At 38.0% G+C, this 15,185-nt stretch overlaps 1 protein-coding gene across 3 annotated transcripts in view; it reads left to right on the forward strand.

Annotated features, from left to right (window-relative positions):
• LOC105927712 (RNA-binding motif, single-stranded-interacting protein 3) overlaps positions 1 to 15,185 on the forward strand; it is a 173,597-nt gene that overhangs the window by 128,593 nt on the left and 29,819 nt on the right. For all 3 annotated transcript variants that reach the window (XM_036130553.1, XM_036130544.1, XM_036130537.1), the window contains exon 7: positions 11,520 to 11,626. In XM_036130553.1, coding sequence (XP_035986446.1) covers positions 11,520 to 11,626 — 107 coding nt within the window. The remainder of the gene's footprint in view (positions 1 to 11,519; positions 11,627 to 15,185) is intronic.

A 15,185-nucleotide genomic window follows, 5' to 3' on the forward strand; every position in this document is an offset into this window, starting at 1 on the left:
ACACACACGATGAGCTGAAAAGGTCCATGGATGGATATGGTGGAAGCATGGGGACCAGAAAAATGAAAGTGGCAGGAGAGGTAAATAAATATACAGAAAAACAAAACAAATAGTGTCATTGTTTAAATAAATTGTGTTCTGAGTTAATTATCAATTAATAAAAATGTATATCAATATATACATTTTATATAAATTAAAATATTTTTATTAAGATAATTAATTAATTATCTTAATAAAAAGCTTGGTGTTAGAAGTTCTGGTTTTACTTCATTTGATAAAAAAAAAAAACGTGTAAGGAAAATAAAACACAATTATGGCCATGTTAAAAGAGATAAACTCTTACCTCGAATGTATCGTATCATTAATATATCTTCCCCTCCTGGCTGATGGGTTCATTCTGCTCTCCGTTGTCGCTGACTTTAGACAGTACTTTAATCCCAACATTAAGATGATTCAGGACCGATGGTGGATCGGTCCTTTTCAGCACTGATCCACTAAATACTCCCACATACAGTCAGTTACTTAGTTTAAAGCCCATATGCACAGGTTTACGTCACATTAGTAGTGAGCTGGCCTTGAAAAAAATCCTTTAGCGCATAGGTAATATCCACCAACGTAAATTAAAGGGCATCAAACAGCGGAGAAATAAGCACACACAGAAATCACTCATAGAAATTAAAAAGAAAATGTTTGAGAGAAATTCTTGTTTAAGAAAACTAAAAGACATAACGTATCAGTAACACTTGGGACAAAATCCAATAATAGAGGCTTTCAATGGGGGAAAAGAAATCAATTTGAACAGTGCAATATTGAACCTTCTTTATGTTTTACCTGATACAGTTCAGACACAAATCCAGATCCATTTAAAATATTTTTTTAATACAACAAATCACTAGAGGAACATTAATCTCCCCGAGCTTGAACTAACAGTTTCTCACAAGAAATTAATATATAAATTTTCCTCCAGCAGCAGTTTTTTTCTTCTTTTTTTTTTTTTTACTTCACCTTCTAAATAGTTTTGTAATGTGATGTGCACACATATGCAGAATGACATTTTCAGAGAATGCGTTGTACAATTATAAACTTATTATAAAAGTCCAGGCTTCAAGATTTCATGAATGCATATATAGTTATGATGGATGTTGTTCAGTTACTTGTTCTAACTAACTTTTCATACAAATGTACATGATTGTGCCTCTTGCATGTAAGTTGCCTTTTCTTATTAAGAACTACAATAGGTGATACAAAAATATACTGTAGGTATCGTCCCTGTTCTGTAGGAAAACCAAGATGATGTTTTTGGTCGAGACATAATAAATATATAGAAAATAAATACATTTAATTTCTCTTCAGTACCTGATCTTAAACTTCGACAAGTATTTGGATGATACAGCCCACAAATCCTGAAAATGAGAAAACCTCAGAGACTTTGAAGGAATATTTTTCCAAAGACTGTTAAGTGAAAACATAAACCCAACAATTTAAATCACGTCTTTCTGTCAAAATGGGCAACCTACTTTTAACCCCTTACCGAAGGATGAAATGCTACCACCGATCACGCAGAGTCAACAGCTGTCAATAAGTGAACGCTTACTGATGCGCTGCTCTCTGACTCCTCCAAGCAGTGTCTGCATCGAACTTAGAAAGAGTTTTCCTGCTCTTCAGACTAGACTTTATCAAGTCTTTTCATTCAGATCCATAAAATGTTGATTTCTGTTTGTCTCGGATATACAGAGTTTATTGAAGAAAAGGCTGGAAGACGATTGATTTCCAGAGGGGGGGGGGAACGTGCTGCAAACAGCTTGAGCTCTCTGAATGTATCAGTGCTTTTACTGAGCCAAGCCAGATCCAGCACTCCAATCTGAAGTGTAAATCATGTAATAACAACTAATGCGACTGGTTGCATGCTGTATTTTCTCCTGCGTGTTTGCTGTTCATGCCTCCATACTGGGAGTGTAAAAGTCAGCACCGGGGGGGGGGGAACCATTCTGATCCGTGCATGAGCTGCACAGTTTTATGAAACATCTTGATGTCAGAATGTGATGTTGAAAAAAATCTAAGGGCAAATTGAATCAATACGTTTAAAGACAAGAATGTTAGCATTAAAAATCTATTTATTAACTTTGCAGGCATGCTTTGAGCAGTCGACGAAAGCTTTGAAAGTATTAGATTGTATTTTTTTTCCCACTTTCCTCAGACTTCCTGGCTTTAAAGCCTACCCTGCTTTATTATTCATGAATTAAAAATCTTGATTTAACTCTGAGTCAGAAGACATTGATTTACTGTTGCACAGTGCATTTGAAGCAAGAAGCATTTCTAATTATTTCCCTAACTTTTTTACATCTCTTTTACACTTTTTTTCTCAGTCCAACCTAATTGCTTCCCCCATATTTATGTCTTTTTTCACTCCTCATGTCTAACATTTGATTTTCTTTGCCTCTGTTTTCACCACTCCTATGATTTCTTGTCTTCCCCCAGATGGCACTGCTTTGTTTTTACGATGTTCACCCTAATTGTTTCAAACTAATTTGTCCACCCTCAGATTTGTTTTAGTGGTTGCCTTTGTTGGAAACACATGCAAGCAGCAAAATTTGACCGAACAGCTGAAACCAGGCTGCCGTAGAGGTTTTGGGTGTGTTGAAAGCTGACACTCTGCCTTCACTCACCTTGGTGCGCAGGGTTTGACTGTTTGAGGGCACAAAGAGATTGTGTATATGGCATTCGACTTTCTTTTTCAAACATTACTATGGAAAAACAATAAAATGAGAAGGTACCCTAACAGCAAAGTAACCATAATCCTGATATAGTTAAACCTCCAGTGGGTGATGGGAGTCAGACAGCAAGTACTGGTCTCTGCGGGTGGGTTTGCGGTACACGTCAGTTTCTAACTGTCCTCCAATGTCCTCGACTGAGACGTTACAGTCCAGGAGAGCCAGCCTGCCAATTTTTACATCCTCTCGTTTGAACTTTAGATATTTGTCCACAAAGTTGATGCGATCAGTTAAATGTTGGACTTCCTGAGATTAATGTTAACCCAGGTGCAACATACCCTAAAAAGGACGGTAAAGCTCTCTTTTCTACCTCCTCCATGTTACGGGTTTGCAGCAATATGATAGCTCACCCATGTTTCTGCCTATAAATGTTGCCCCCATATGTGAAGTAGGTTGACTGCAGGCACGGTTTCAGGCACACTTGTTGACTGGCGAGATTGGTTTTGCTGGTAGGGGTGGTGTCTGATTCCACCCTTGCACAGACCACGTCCTCCGCTTCATCAACAGGAAAAGTGATGTGACATCAAAGGAGACCATAGTTTAATCCGTCTCCATGATGACATCCCTCACCTCGTCCACACAATCCATGGTGTTCAGTATGTGGTGTGAAACAACCAGTTTTGATTGTCGCAGTTAAACTTGTTGACCCACGATGGAGAAGTTGTGCTTATAAAGCCGAGTTTACCTTAAACTCTTCAGATTGAGAATGTCTGTAAAAGAAGAGATAAAACCCTTTAACAAGGAGTAACCCATTTTTTTTTTGTGTTATTTTTTCTACCTGGACTAATGAGAAGCGTTAGGTCACTGTACCAGTGTTGCTGGTAGCTAGATGGGAAAAATATGCTACATGTATGCTGCATTTATTAGATAAATAACTATTTGCTATTACCTTTTCAATAATGGCATCCTATATTGAATAGAGGACATTTTAATGCATCCATGATTAACTGTAAAGGATGTAAATCTGCTATAAATCTGCCTTTTATACACTGAATTGAATGCAACTAAAGAAATTTTTTTTAATTCTACTCTGTATTCACTTTTACTTTGGTTTCTTCTCTCATTATCCTTTGAGAAAATATAAAATAACGGTGTAGGTTTTCACTGCTTGAGTTTCAGTTCTTTCTTTCCTGTATCCCACAGCCCCACTCGCAGTATGTGATCTGCTCCTTGCAGTACAAGCCACCCACCTTCTTGACAATATTTCCAGTCATTTTTATAGAAAAGGTCAAAGACTAAAGACCACACCCCAGTAAAGCATTTTTCAATCCCCTAATTTATCCTCCAGACTTTTAAGTGTGCAAGGATAAAACTCACAGTGCAACTGAATGTTACTTCAAAAATGTAATCAAAAGTTTTAAAAGCTGTTTACTTTTTATAATGTTAAATTCTTGGTGGTTTTGGGATTTAACTTTTTTTCTCTATATGAAGCAGAAACCTGAAGTCACATTAGCTTTAAACAAAAAACATACTTAAAAAAAAAATCTTCTGTGAACTGCATGTTTTTTTTCTACATTTGGGCTTTTATTTTTTTTTTATTTCATCATGAACAAGTGTTTCTCTTTAGATGTGGTGGTTCTTGCAGGAATGGCTAGAACATAAATCACAAACTTTATTTTAACAGTTTCTTTTTTGTTTTTTTGCTTAGTGTGGAAAAGGTAGGTACCAGTATAAATGTTGTAGTATGGTTGTCCAATTCAGGATTGTTTTGTCCAAGATATTGATCCATGCCACAAAAATAGATATATAGTCTTTTTTTGTGGCCGCTTCGTTATGACGGGATCCCCTAACTGACAAAGAAGCATGTCGTATACACCCAAGCCCATGTTCTTCTGGATGAGTCTTATCACAGTCTCATATTTTTTTAACGTTGATAACATCAATCACATTGATTTGCCTTTATAGCAAGTAGCTTGGTAAAATACTAAGCTATATTTAATCAGTAGTACACTTACTCACCAATAACACCCAAGAAGCTACTGTCAGCTACTGTAATCTCATGTTTCTTGAGATAAACAGATATTTTTCCCCAACCAGAGTTTTTACATATTAAAACTAAGGTTCTCCAATACAGGTAATTTAAGAAAAGGATTTTAACGTTCTGACAATGTGTCAAATAAAATGTTTTTAGCTTTATCATTTGTTTTTAATGATAAATCTGACTTGACACACATAGCTACAGTTTTCATTCCCTTCATGCCTTTGCTTCTGATTAATTTAAATCCTGAGGACTTTGCTTTAGTACTAAGCTAAAATTAGCATGTTTACTCTATTTTGATAAGACTCATTGATCATTTGGAATGCAAATTATTTTAGTGCAGTTCTGGGTAATTGTAGTAGGGCAAACCCTGCAGAGAAAAACTTATTCTGCTTCACAAACTTTATGCCTTGATTTTAATTTTATAATATTTGATGAATAGTATTTGAGCCACACGGAGAGCACTTTTTGATATTTTAGTGCAGACCAGGTCACACAACAGACATGGGTCTACTGCAACTGCTCCATTTCATTGTGAAGAAGGGTTCAAATGCTTAGATTATAAGGAGAACACCCAGATTTGATCAACAAAGTAATCTCCGTAAACTATAATTCTGTGCACAACACCACCATTGCTTCTCACCGCTGACTGAATGAGCAACTGACCAATACCTTTCTTTGTTGTTGTGTTTGTGCCACTACCTGATGGGATGGTGCCCTGCCTGGTGAGCCATGTCCCCCATACCATGAAATTGAACTGTTAATAAGGACTGTATGCAATCCAGTTAACATTTAAAACCATCTCCTAAACAAGAGAAATTGTTATTCATAAGCTCTAATAAAATGTAATAGACTGCTAAAATGCAACCATAAAAAGAAGGTGTAAAAACATGCCCACAACATTAACTATGTTTGCGTCCAGGTGAGCTTTGCTCTTGTTAATCTACTCTTGTTGTTGACCTCTTAGTGTGTGTCAGTTCAAAATTCAGGAATAGGAAGTTCATTGCTGTCATTTTCATCATGGGTATCTGAGGGACTTGTCATGATGGTTGTTGATATCCATAAAGGGAATTTAGGACCTTGCGCCATTTATGCCTCTGCAGTTCCTGCCTTGCAGGACCAGTTTTACAGTCTGTCTAATAAAATGATGTCAATATTTCTCCCCAAGTGAAGCTATGATTTAGTTGGAGTATTTGGACAAGCTGAAAATTGATTCTCCTTGAAACAGTTCTAGATGAGACAAAATATACGGAAAGAGCATCACAACCATAAGTTGACTCTTCACAGTTTTCTTTAACAAATATACATTGTGTGTGATGTTCTCCAGTGGATCTGTCAGTGTTTGTTAAAGAACTCTTTCTTTGGTTTCTTTCCAGTCTGACGCTGGCCTCCTGAAATCTGAGGACACTTGTATATACAAAAAAGTTTTTTGTCCCCCCCTTACACACACACACACAGACACACACATGTTTTGAAAATGTCCACAATCTACTGGATTTAAATCTAGTCTGAGAATTTATCAATCCACATCACTTTGTTTCTTTTTTGTGAGCCTTGTAGGATTTGCTAAGGTAATGAGGATCATGAGGCAAATAGTATAATCCGGTAGAATTAAATTTTTTGCTAAATGGCTCATGTTATATTCAAGCACTCTTACCGTGAGGGAGATTTCACATTGGAATTAGTTACAATAAGATATTCAGTTCCTAAGGCAGCAGAGGTAAACAATATTTCCTCTGGATTTTGTCTTTTTAGACTGGTGCCACACATCACCATATCTGAGTAAACCATCCAGCTCAAATTAATTGTAAAGGTTTTCTATGTATGACTTTTTTATTTTTTATTTTCTTCAATGTTGATTTTGGGCACCTAAAGCTCACCATGCAGGTCAAATGCAGAATGCAATCTTTGACCGCTTTATGCAACACTTACAAGCTGACAGCTGCAAGACATTTCCTCCAGATCCTGGAATGAAAAATTTAGACTCTTTGAGACCTCTGTTTGCTTCAGTGGACTTTTTCTGTGGCTTAGCTGTCAGTCCTGGGCAAACTGGCCGTTGACGGTGGCGTTCTTCAGTTAAAAAACAGACAAATGCTTGTCTGACATGTATAACCCCACATTTTATCTCTACACGTAGGAGCTTTACGACTCAAAGTTTTCTGATAGTTTTTAAACTCTGTCTGCTGGATGTTCCTCCTTTGCCTCTGTTTTTTGCTCAAGCAAAAATTGTTTTCAAAATGTATTTTATCAGTCTTAAAGTAGTGCAGTGCAAACATTTAAAGAAACTATAAGCGAAATTCCGCCACTAGGTGGGCTGTTGAGCACTGTCTGGAGACCAAAACTATATGCGTGATAATTAACCCGCATGCCACAATGGTAGCAATACACTGAATCAAGTCAACACAAGTCTAAAGGTGCGTTCACACTGAACTCGAATGGCGCCACAATGTCGCCACTTTTGCTTGCTGCATTTGAAGAGCGGGCGACAAACCAGAAATACAGCAGTACTATGGCGTTATCTAGTAACGCCTTGACTTAATTGCCACTCCAATCTCCTCAATCACTTTTCTCCAGGCTTAGAGAAAAGTAATTAATTAAGTAAATAATAATTGGTTGAGTCATACAACTCAGGCTGACCACAGACTGCCACTATCAGCTTGTCTTCCATGTTGAATAAAAACAGCTTCATCTCTGCTGCAGTCTTTCACACTATGTCACAGCCACATCCAGTTCCTGATTGGTTGTCGCAGCGTGACGAGACACAAAAGTTCAGATATTTCAACTCCAACAACTCCGCATCCAGCGCAGGCGTCGTATGGCGCTGGCTTCGCTTTAATCACCAAAATCGCAAATTTTGCATCGATAGAACAGGGCACTAGTCACTAAGGTGGTCAAGGTGATGTCAGCCATTGGCAACAAGCTTGCCAACGGCGTGTTGGAGGCGAATGCTCAGGGACGCCTTAAACCCGGGGTGCACTGGTGGCGCAGCGGGTAGAGCAACCCATATATGGAGGTCTTAGTCCTCGACTCGGGTCTCACTCCGACCAGCGGTCCTTTGCTGCATGTCTCTCCCCCTCTTCTACCCCCCTTCCTGTCAGCCTACTGTGTTAAAAAGTGAGCCAAAGCCGCGAAAAATTAAAAAAAAAAATTAATAAAGGTGCTCGACGCCAGTAGGTAGGGTATTTCTGGAACCAGTCCGGCGGAACCAGGTGTTTATCTTAGGGGGAAAGAATAGAACATTTAAATCAGCAAACTTGACCCTTTCCTGTATCTCAAACACAAAACCTTAGTTGGTTTATCTCCACGTCCAACCGCTGCATGTTTGGGTTTCGGCTCTGTAAACAATCTGCTGTTTTTACCTGATTCAGGGATGCTTAGTATTCAACATATGTCACTAAATCTCAACGGGTTTGAAGGTAATTTCTTTCAGCTCACTACTAATCTGACGTCAAATTACAAAATTTAGACGCATGCATCGCAGCCATCTTGTTGTCGTACAAGCAGAGCGGTAATACTTGAATAGCTTACTTGTTAGGGTCAAATAGGGAACAGATCTGTGCTGAATATCGCCTCAACAGACAATAATATGACAACAATAAAACACCGCTGCTGCGTTGGTATCTGCTGGACTCACTAGCGATACAGTGATCATGATCATATGAATGGAGTTGCTGTGTTTTTTTTTCATTGTTAATCCAAAACCTCAGAGGATTGCAGAAAAATGTCAGCGTTGGATACGAGCTTGTAACCAAGAAGACTTTACTGTGGAATCTGACCGAAGCGGCAGCCGTTCACATGACATACACACACGCGCAGCCAGCCCGGCTTGTAAACAAGAGAGATGTGTGTGACGTCATGCCATAGTCCATCTAAAAAGATACCTTTAGTTCTTGACATCACTGTTTTTTAGTTCTTTCTATCTAAAATAATTAATTATTGCTTATTCCTCCTTTAAATAGTATTGCAGTTAAACATAAAGAACAAAATGAAAAATTATTCATATGAACAAACCTCAGCATTGACTTCACACTCAGCAACAGAGTTCATTTTACAGACTTGAATATTAAAAACAACTGCCAGCCAAAATGTTGCTTACATATGATTTATGTCTGTGGGAGTCTGAGAAATGTTCTGTAGATCTTTGAGCTTGTTTATAGGTCATTTAACTTTGATAGGAAAATGTTGCATTTTAAAAGCCTTCCAAATTGCCATCTATCATAAGTACAGTAACAATAAATGTCTATGCAAACATTGCTCTTGAGCAGAAAATAACAGATTCAGTTCACTTCAGAGGAGTCATTTTCCTGCACATTCAATGAGGAAAGAGTAACCGGAGTCTTTGCAGTTTTTTGGCTACTACTTTAAAAAACAGAGTTTAGAAAACCTGATGTGTTGTCAGCTGTTGTCAGCGCGCCTTTCTCTGTTTGTCAGACCAGCTAAACAAAACAGATACAACTTTTATCTTTGTTTGAAGTTTCAGTCCCTTCTGTACACCCTCAGGGAGTGGTGGCCTAGTGGTTACAGCAAAGCGCGTGTGTCCTGGGAAAGCTGCAAGTTTCCTAGTTAGAATCCCACAGACTGCCACGCTGGGTCCCTGAGCAAGACCCCTAGCCCCAGAATGCTCCCCGGGTGCTGCACAGTGGCAGCCCACTGCTCTCTAAGGGATGGGTTAAATGCAGAGGACAACATTTATGGGAATGTACAAAGTTGCAATGACAAATAAAGATTGTTATTGTTGTGGTACAAACTTTCAAATGTATGATAAAAAAGATAAGATTTTGTTATTAAACATGAAACTTAAAGCATTTGTTTTTTTAACTATATTGTTTTCCAATATGATTTATCTTGAATGGTATAACTGAAAATAATTTTGGAGCTAAAGTCTGTTTTGTTTCTGTAATTTCACAGAAAAATTACTTTTGTTCTCTACTGTGTCCAGATGTACGAAAAGATGCATAGTAAGAAGTGGGAATTTGCACAGCAGAGCACTGTCTGTTTATTTCTAAACCACATTCACAAAGCAAATTTTATTAAATACACACAGAGGCAGTAATATTTGAAATGATATTAAAGTGACCCAGCCAGAGCACTGACTTGAATCTGAAATAGGATGTGCAGTGGCAGCTGGAGATTAGGGTGAAGAAAAGGACGCCCTCCAACCTCATAGACCTAAAGTCATTGTCAATGGTAAATTATCCAGATACAAGTATAAACAGGAAAAAAAGCTGGTCAGCAATAATCAGAAGGGCTTGACTGCTGCAATGCCAACATATTTTGCACTGAAGAATATACACTATTTCATTAGGATTGAAATAAAAATAAAATGTGTATTTATAAGTTTAGATGATCTTCCTTCAACATTGCTGTATTATCATTTGAGAACAGCCTGTCTTGTTTCCTATCAATAACTTTGTAGTTATAATCCTAATTTAAAATCTGCCACAAATATCAATAATTTTGGCTTGACCGTACATATTCTGAGATCACAGGTATTAAACTCCAGTACTCAAGTGCAAGTGTTCGACAACTTTTATGTGTGTTTCTGATTCAACTCACTCCAATGATATACTTGTCCTTAGCAGGATTCTGTGAATCTTGTGTGCAGCTGGATGTCTTTAAGCCATTTGATCCTTGTGTGTTAGAGTTCGGACACAGGTTGCAGGCCACCGACACTCGAAGACAGGAGTTGGAAACTGCTGCTCCACTAAGCTGGAGCTCATTATTAAATAATACGACTGAACGTTCACCACAATTGCAGCGGCAAACAGAGACCGGTGCCCTCTGGCTGTTTGCCAGGATATCGGACCATATTTTCTAAATGTCAAGGGTTTTTAAAAGAAGTATTGGCCCAATATATTTGCCTAGCAATTATCTAAACCCACCTCTGTCTCCACAACATAGAGTGAAAAGCTACTATGTGTAATGATTTGGTTGGGTTCCTCTTTATGTCTCAAAATTATTAAATTATTTATTTTTGCCATTTTAGGGCAAATAATTTGTATAATTCAGAACATATGACTCACTTCCAGTCTCCTAAATGTGTAGCTTATTAAAGTCCAGACAAATCCTTGTTTGCAGAATAGATTTCACAAAATAGAACACTGTCTAAATAAAAAGCACATTATACTTTTGCATGTGTTTTTCCCTTTAAAGGAAGCTGTTATTTAGTGTCTTGAGATGTATCAGCATTAACAAAACCTTTTTTAGGGTATAACCCTTTACCTAGACTGCTTTTCTGATATTCAGAACCTAGTAGTCTAAAGTTCAGTTAGAGTTTCCGTGAGAGGTCACACTCAGTTAATCCAATTTGTAATCAAGTCTTTGTGCTTTCTGTGGTCCGGAAAGAGGCCGTGTTTTCTTTGAAGCAGCCGTAATCTGCACCCATCGCCCCGAGGTCAAAGTTTTGGGATAATTTGGGGTATTGAGCATGACTGTTTGGTTTGTTTTGAACCGTGCTTACCATGCTTTGATGATTATCCCGTGGCTTTGATTCAGTGTCAAGGCTGTTTTCGAGAAAGCAGAGTTGTAGAAGTTGTGGCGATAAGGCTGTTGTTCAGATGGTTTGATAAAGCTGTGGGGGAGATAAAGGTTCTGCAGGAGTGAGGTTTCCAGGTCCAGTTGATTTACGATATGTTTGCAGCATAAAACTCTATTTTTACATCTAATCTAAAAAAAAAATATTCTAAGGTGTTTCTTGTTATTAAGATGAGTCATTTGTCTTTTTTTCCCTCCTTGTCCTTGTCTTCCTCTCCGTTTGATTCACTCCATAGCGCCTGCAGAGCCTTTGTTGTGCAAGTTTGCTGATGGAGGCCAGAAGAAGAGGCAGAGCCAGGTTAAATATCCCCAGAATGGACGACCATGGACAAGAGAAGGAGAGGTGAACTGGAGCTTTTTAAATAATCAAAAAAGCACTTATCAAAAAAGGAGAGCTTTTAGCTATTCAGAGCAACACAAAAGCCATGTTCTGTCTCTTTAGTGGAGGTTTAACACTTTGACTCTACAAAATATGGTGTTTTTTTTTTTTTGGATAAAGCTTAACAGCCTCGTCAAAGGTAAGTAAATTATGGGTGACAGTTTTATTGTAATTCATAAAACCAGTGTTATTCAAAAAAATAACTATAACTCTCTGTGTGCAAACATACTCTAAAATATTTTTGACTTGTTTTTGTGCAACATTATTTCTGTATAGGCAACAAAGGGCCAAAAGACAGTCCTGGTTTGGTCGGCACATTTAAAATTTGAAGAAAACATGACAAGCCTTAAACAGCAAAACCAGTAAGGAGGTGAACCTAAATAGTTTAGAATTTCTTGTGTATGACAGGAATTTGCCACAACGTACATATTATGGATTAAAAAACTGCAGCGCTGCAACTCCTAAAGGTGGCAGAAATCTCTATAGAGCTCCCTGTTCATGTGTGAAAGTGCAACATACCGATCCCATGTCCTGTCACAACACTTCTAAATGGTTCTATGAACACACAATTATTTATATACTTTTAAAGAAGCCATACGGTTTTCTACTTGGAATAGCTTTAGCCAAAAACAGCATTGGGTTAGGGTTCTTTGTTAATTTATCAATTTATTAATTTATCAATGCATTTATGAAAACATCATCATCATGGTCTAATGGCCCTGGTGTACACGGTTGAAAGGTTCTTGGAGTTTATCTAATATGTTGGACAAGTCTAACTTTCAACAGTTCTGTTTAGGCTTCATTTACATAGATCCTATATGTCAGTAAGATTTTCAATTATAGCTTGTGCTAAATAAAGCCAGGGTCTAGTAAATCTCAAAGTGCTCTGTATATGATGACCGTGAACCTCTGCTGCGCAGGATAGAACTGAACAGTGTTTTAAATCTAAAGAAAGGAAAGAGCTGGTTTCAGCTGGTTTTCTGTGCATTTTCATGCAAAAGTTTCATCGATTTTTACATGTGGACTATTGCAATCAATTTAGAAAACCCCTAAATAGATTTAGTCTAGTTCACATGTAGCCAGATATCTGGGAAAACGGTTAGATTTTTATTTGGTTAGGCCTTTCATTCACACGTAAACATCGTTTTACGTCCCTAAAGACAAATGATTCTGAAAACTGTGGCCAAAGTGGAGATTTCTAAAAACTGTTTTTGAGCCTGCATGTGTACATGGCAGGACAGAATTTTAGGGTCCGGCACATCATGACAGTGACGTCTCATGTGCGGCCATTGATATAGATGTGGCCATACAGCGGAGTAAAAATGTAATCAGAGAGGTGCTGATTTCTACATTTGTTGTGATTGGCTGTTTACAATATGAGTCTCATCAGTGTTAAGATGGACAAATTGACTAACCTACAGTCGTTTATGTCTGACTGACTTTACCTCGGCACTGCACAGCATTTCCTGCCTTTGCCTCGGTATAAAGAATTCAAAGTACAAGCATACATGGGACATTATAAACATTACAGCTGGTTCAGAGGCTTTTTGTTAGTTTATTTTTAGAAGCCCAGCTGCTCCAATATGTTGAGGTGCAAAGGAGAAAAAGTGCTTGAAGGTCAGCTGTTTTACACAGGCACAAAGCTGTTCAACATCGCTTTTATTTTGAGGGACTGTGATTGGCTGACATAGGTTTTAGCTTTGCGGTACACTGCCCCCTATGTGTCTGGGATCTTTAATATAACAGTCAGTGGTGAATTTACACGGGTTTGTGTGAATAAAAACCTTTCTACAAATGATTCTGTGTGTACGATATTATTTTTAAAAACGTTGTGGGGGAGATATTTGTTTTTATAAAGACCCAGCTATGTGTGTACAAGGCCTACGAGTATGAGAGTACATGGGGTTTAATCTGTGTGCATGACACACTTTTCAGATACATAAAAACATTTTTAAAACTGATCTGTTTTTCCACTTCACAAATTTTTGGCTTGGTGCTGGTTTATTACTTAAAAAGCCAATTAAATCTTTATTTACTTTTTGGTTTCTTGGTTATTTTACTTCCAGCATTTACAGCAGATTTATGTTAAACATGCCATTATCAGTTTTCATTTCTGGTGAAATACTGGAGGCTGAATTACAGACACTGATGATAAGATGAAATAACTGGTATGTGTAAATTCTACGACACAATATGTTTTCTTGGTCTTTTTGTTTAAACCTTCACTTTCCATTGCCATCTTCATACAAAATGAAATGCTTCACTGAGAACTGGAAGCAGATTGACTGCTACACAAAGAGGGGGTTTAGATTTAGATTCTGGATGCCAAAGCTCTAATTTGGAGAACAACGAAGAAGTGCAGAATAATGTCACTACCTACATGCAGAGTTAGATTTTCTTAGCGTCTGCAATACTCGGAGGTGGGAAAGAGCAGCGTGGTGATGTGGAATGAAATGACACCAGGCTGCAACTTCATCCCAACAGGGGTCTGTGACCTGCATGCCTTCATTATATAACAGACAGACTGAAGCTTCCCCTTCAATATATGAGAACAGACTGTAGCACAGTGTTGGATTTCTTTATCTTAAACACCTTGGAGGTAGAATTTCATATTTTGTCTCCTTTCTCCAACATTTGTGTTGATGTAAAATAAAAGATGAGGGTTCTCCACAAAATTCCTCTCCCATTTTTCCTTTCTCCGCACCCTGACGAGGCGCGCTTGGCCCTCAAGCATCTTGTTAGAGGTTTATGCATTTTCTGGGATTGGGTTTAAGAGTCCAGGCTGACTAATCGAGACATCTCACAGTGAAGATGCTTGAGGTGCTTCGTTGCACCCTCACGCTCTGCCGAGTGAGACTCGTCTCCCTGAAACCCTGTTTTCTTAAAGGGTCTGGCCTTGAGACAAGGATGCAAGCACAGTTTACACACGCGCAATCACTCTCTTCTGTTCAGAGAACCAGACGGAGGGTACGCAAAAAGCTGAGAACCATTTTCATGCTTTATTGTAGGTAAGGAGGAGTAAGAGAGCAAGAAAGCTGGAGTGCAGAGATATTGTTTGTTGCCAATGTCAGTTTTATATCCCCGAATATTTTCTTTTCTGCAATGTAGAGTTATTGGACATGATTGTTCTAGTTTTCACTAGTCTTTTAAAAAAAAACCTTTGTTAGTGATGAGGTGCGAAAACACTTAAGTAACAGATTTTTGTCTTTGCGACAGAATGTTTTTTACATTTTGTATCGTTTTGTTGTTGATCCTCAGGGTGTTGCCTTCTTTCCTGTAAACACTGTACCAGGAAATACATTAACTATGTGGCATATTTTCCTTTTAATACATACATACTACATACTAGTCTCTGCAGCACAATATTGGACATTTGATGTTCAAAAAAAAATCATAATCCAGCTTTGATGCTAAACGCTAACCTGTTTGATTATGATTGTTGTAGTAAACGGCGAAATTCTTAATTGTTCAAATAAAAAAGGCAGTTTCAAATTGTTAGCTTCTTGTCTGATGATTGAAGATT

This window comes from Fundulus heteroclitus, chromosome 3 (assembly GCF_011125445.2).
Source record: "Fundulus heteroclitus isolate FHET01 chromosome 3, MU-UCD_Fhet_4.1, whole genome shotgun sequence".
NCBI lineage: Eukaryota > Metazoa > Chordata > Actinopteri > Cyprinodontiformes > Fundulidae > Fundulus > Fundulus heteroclitus.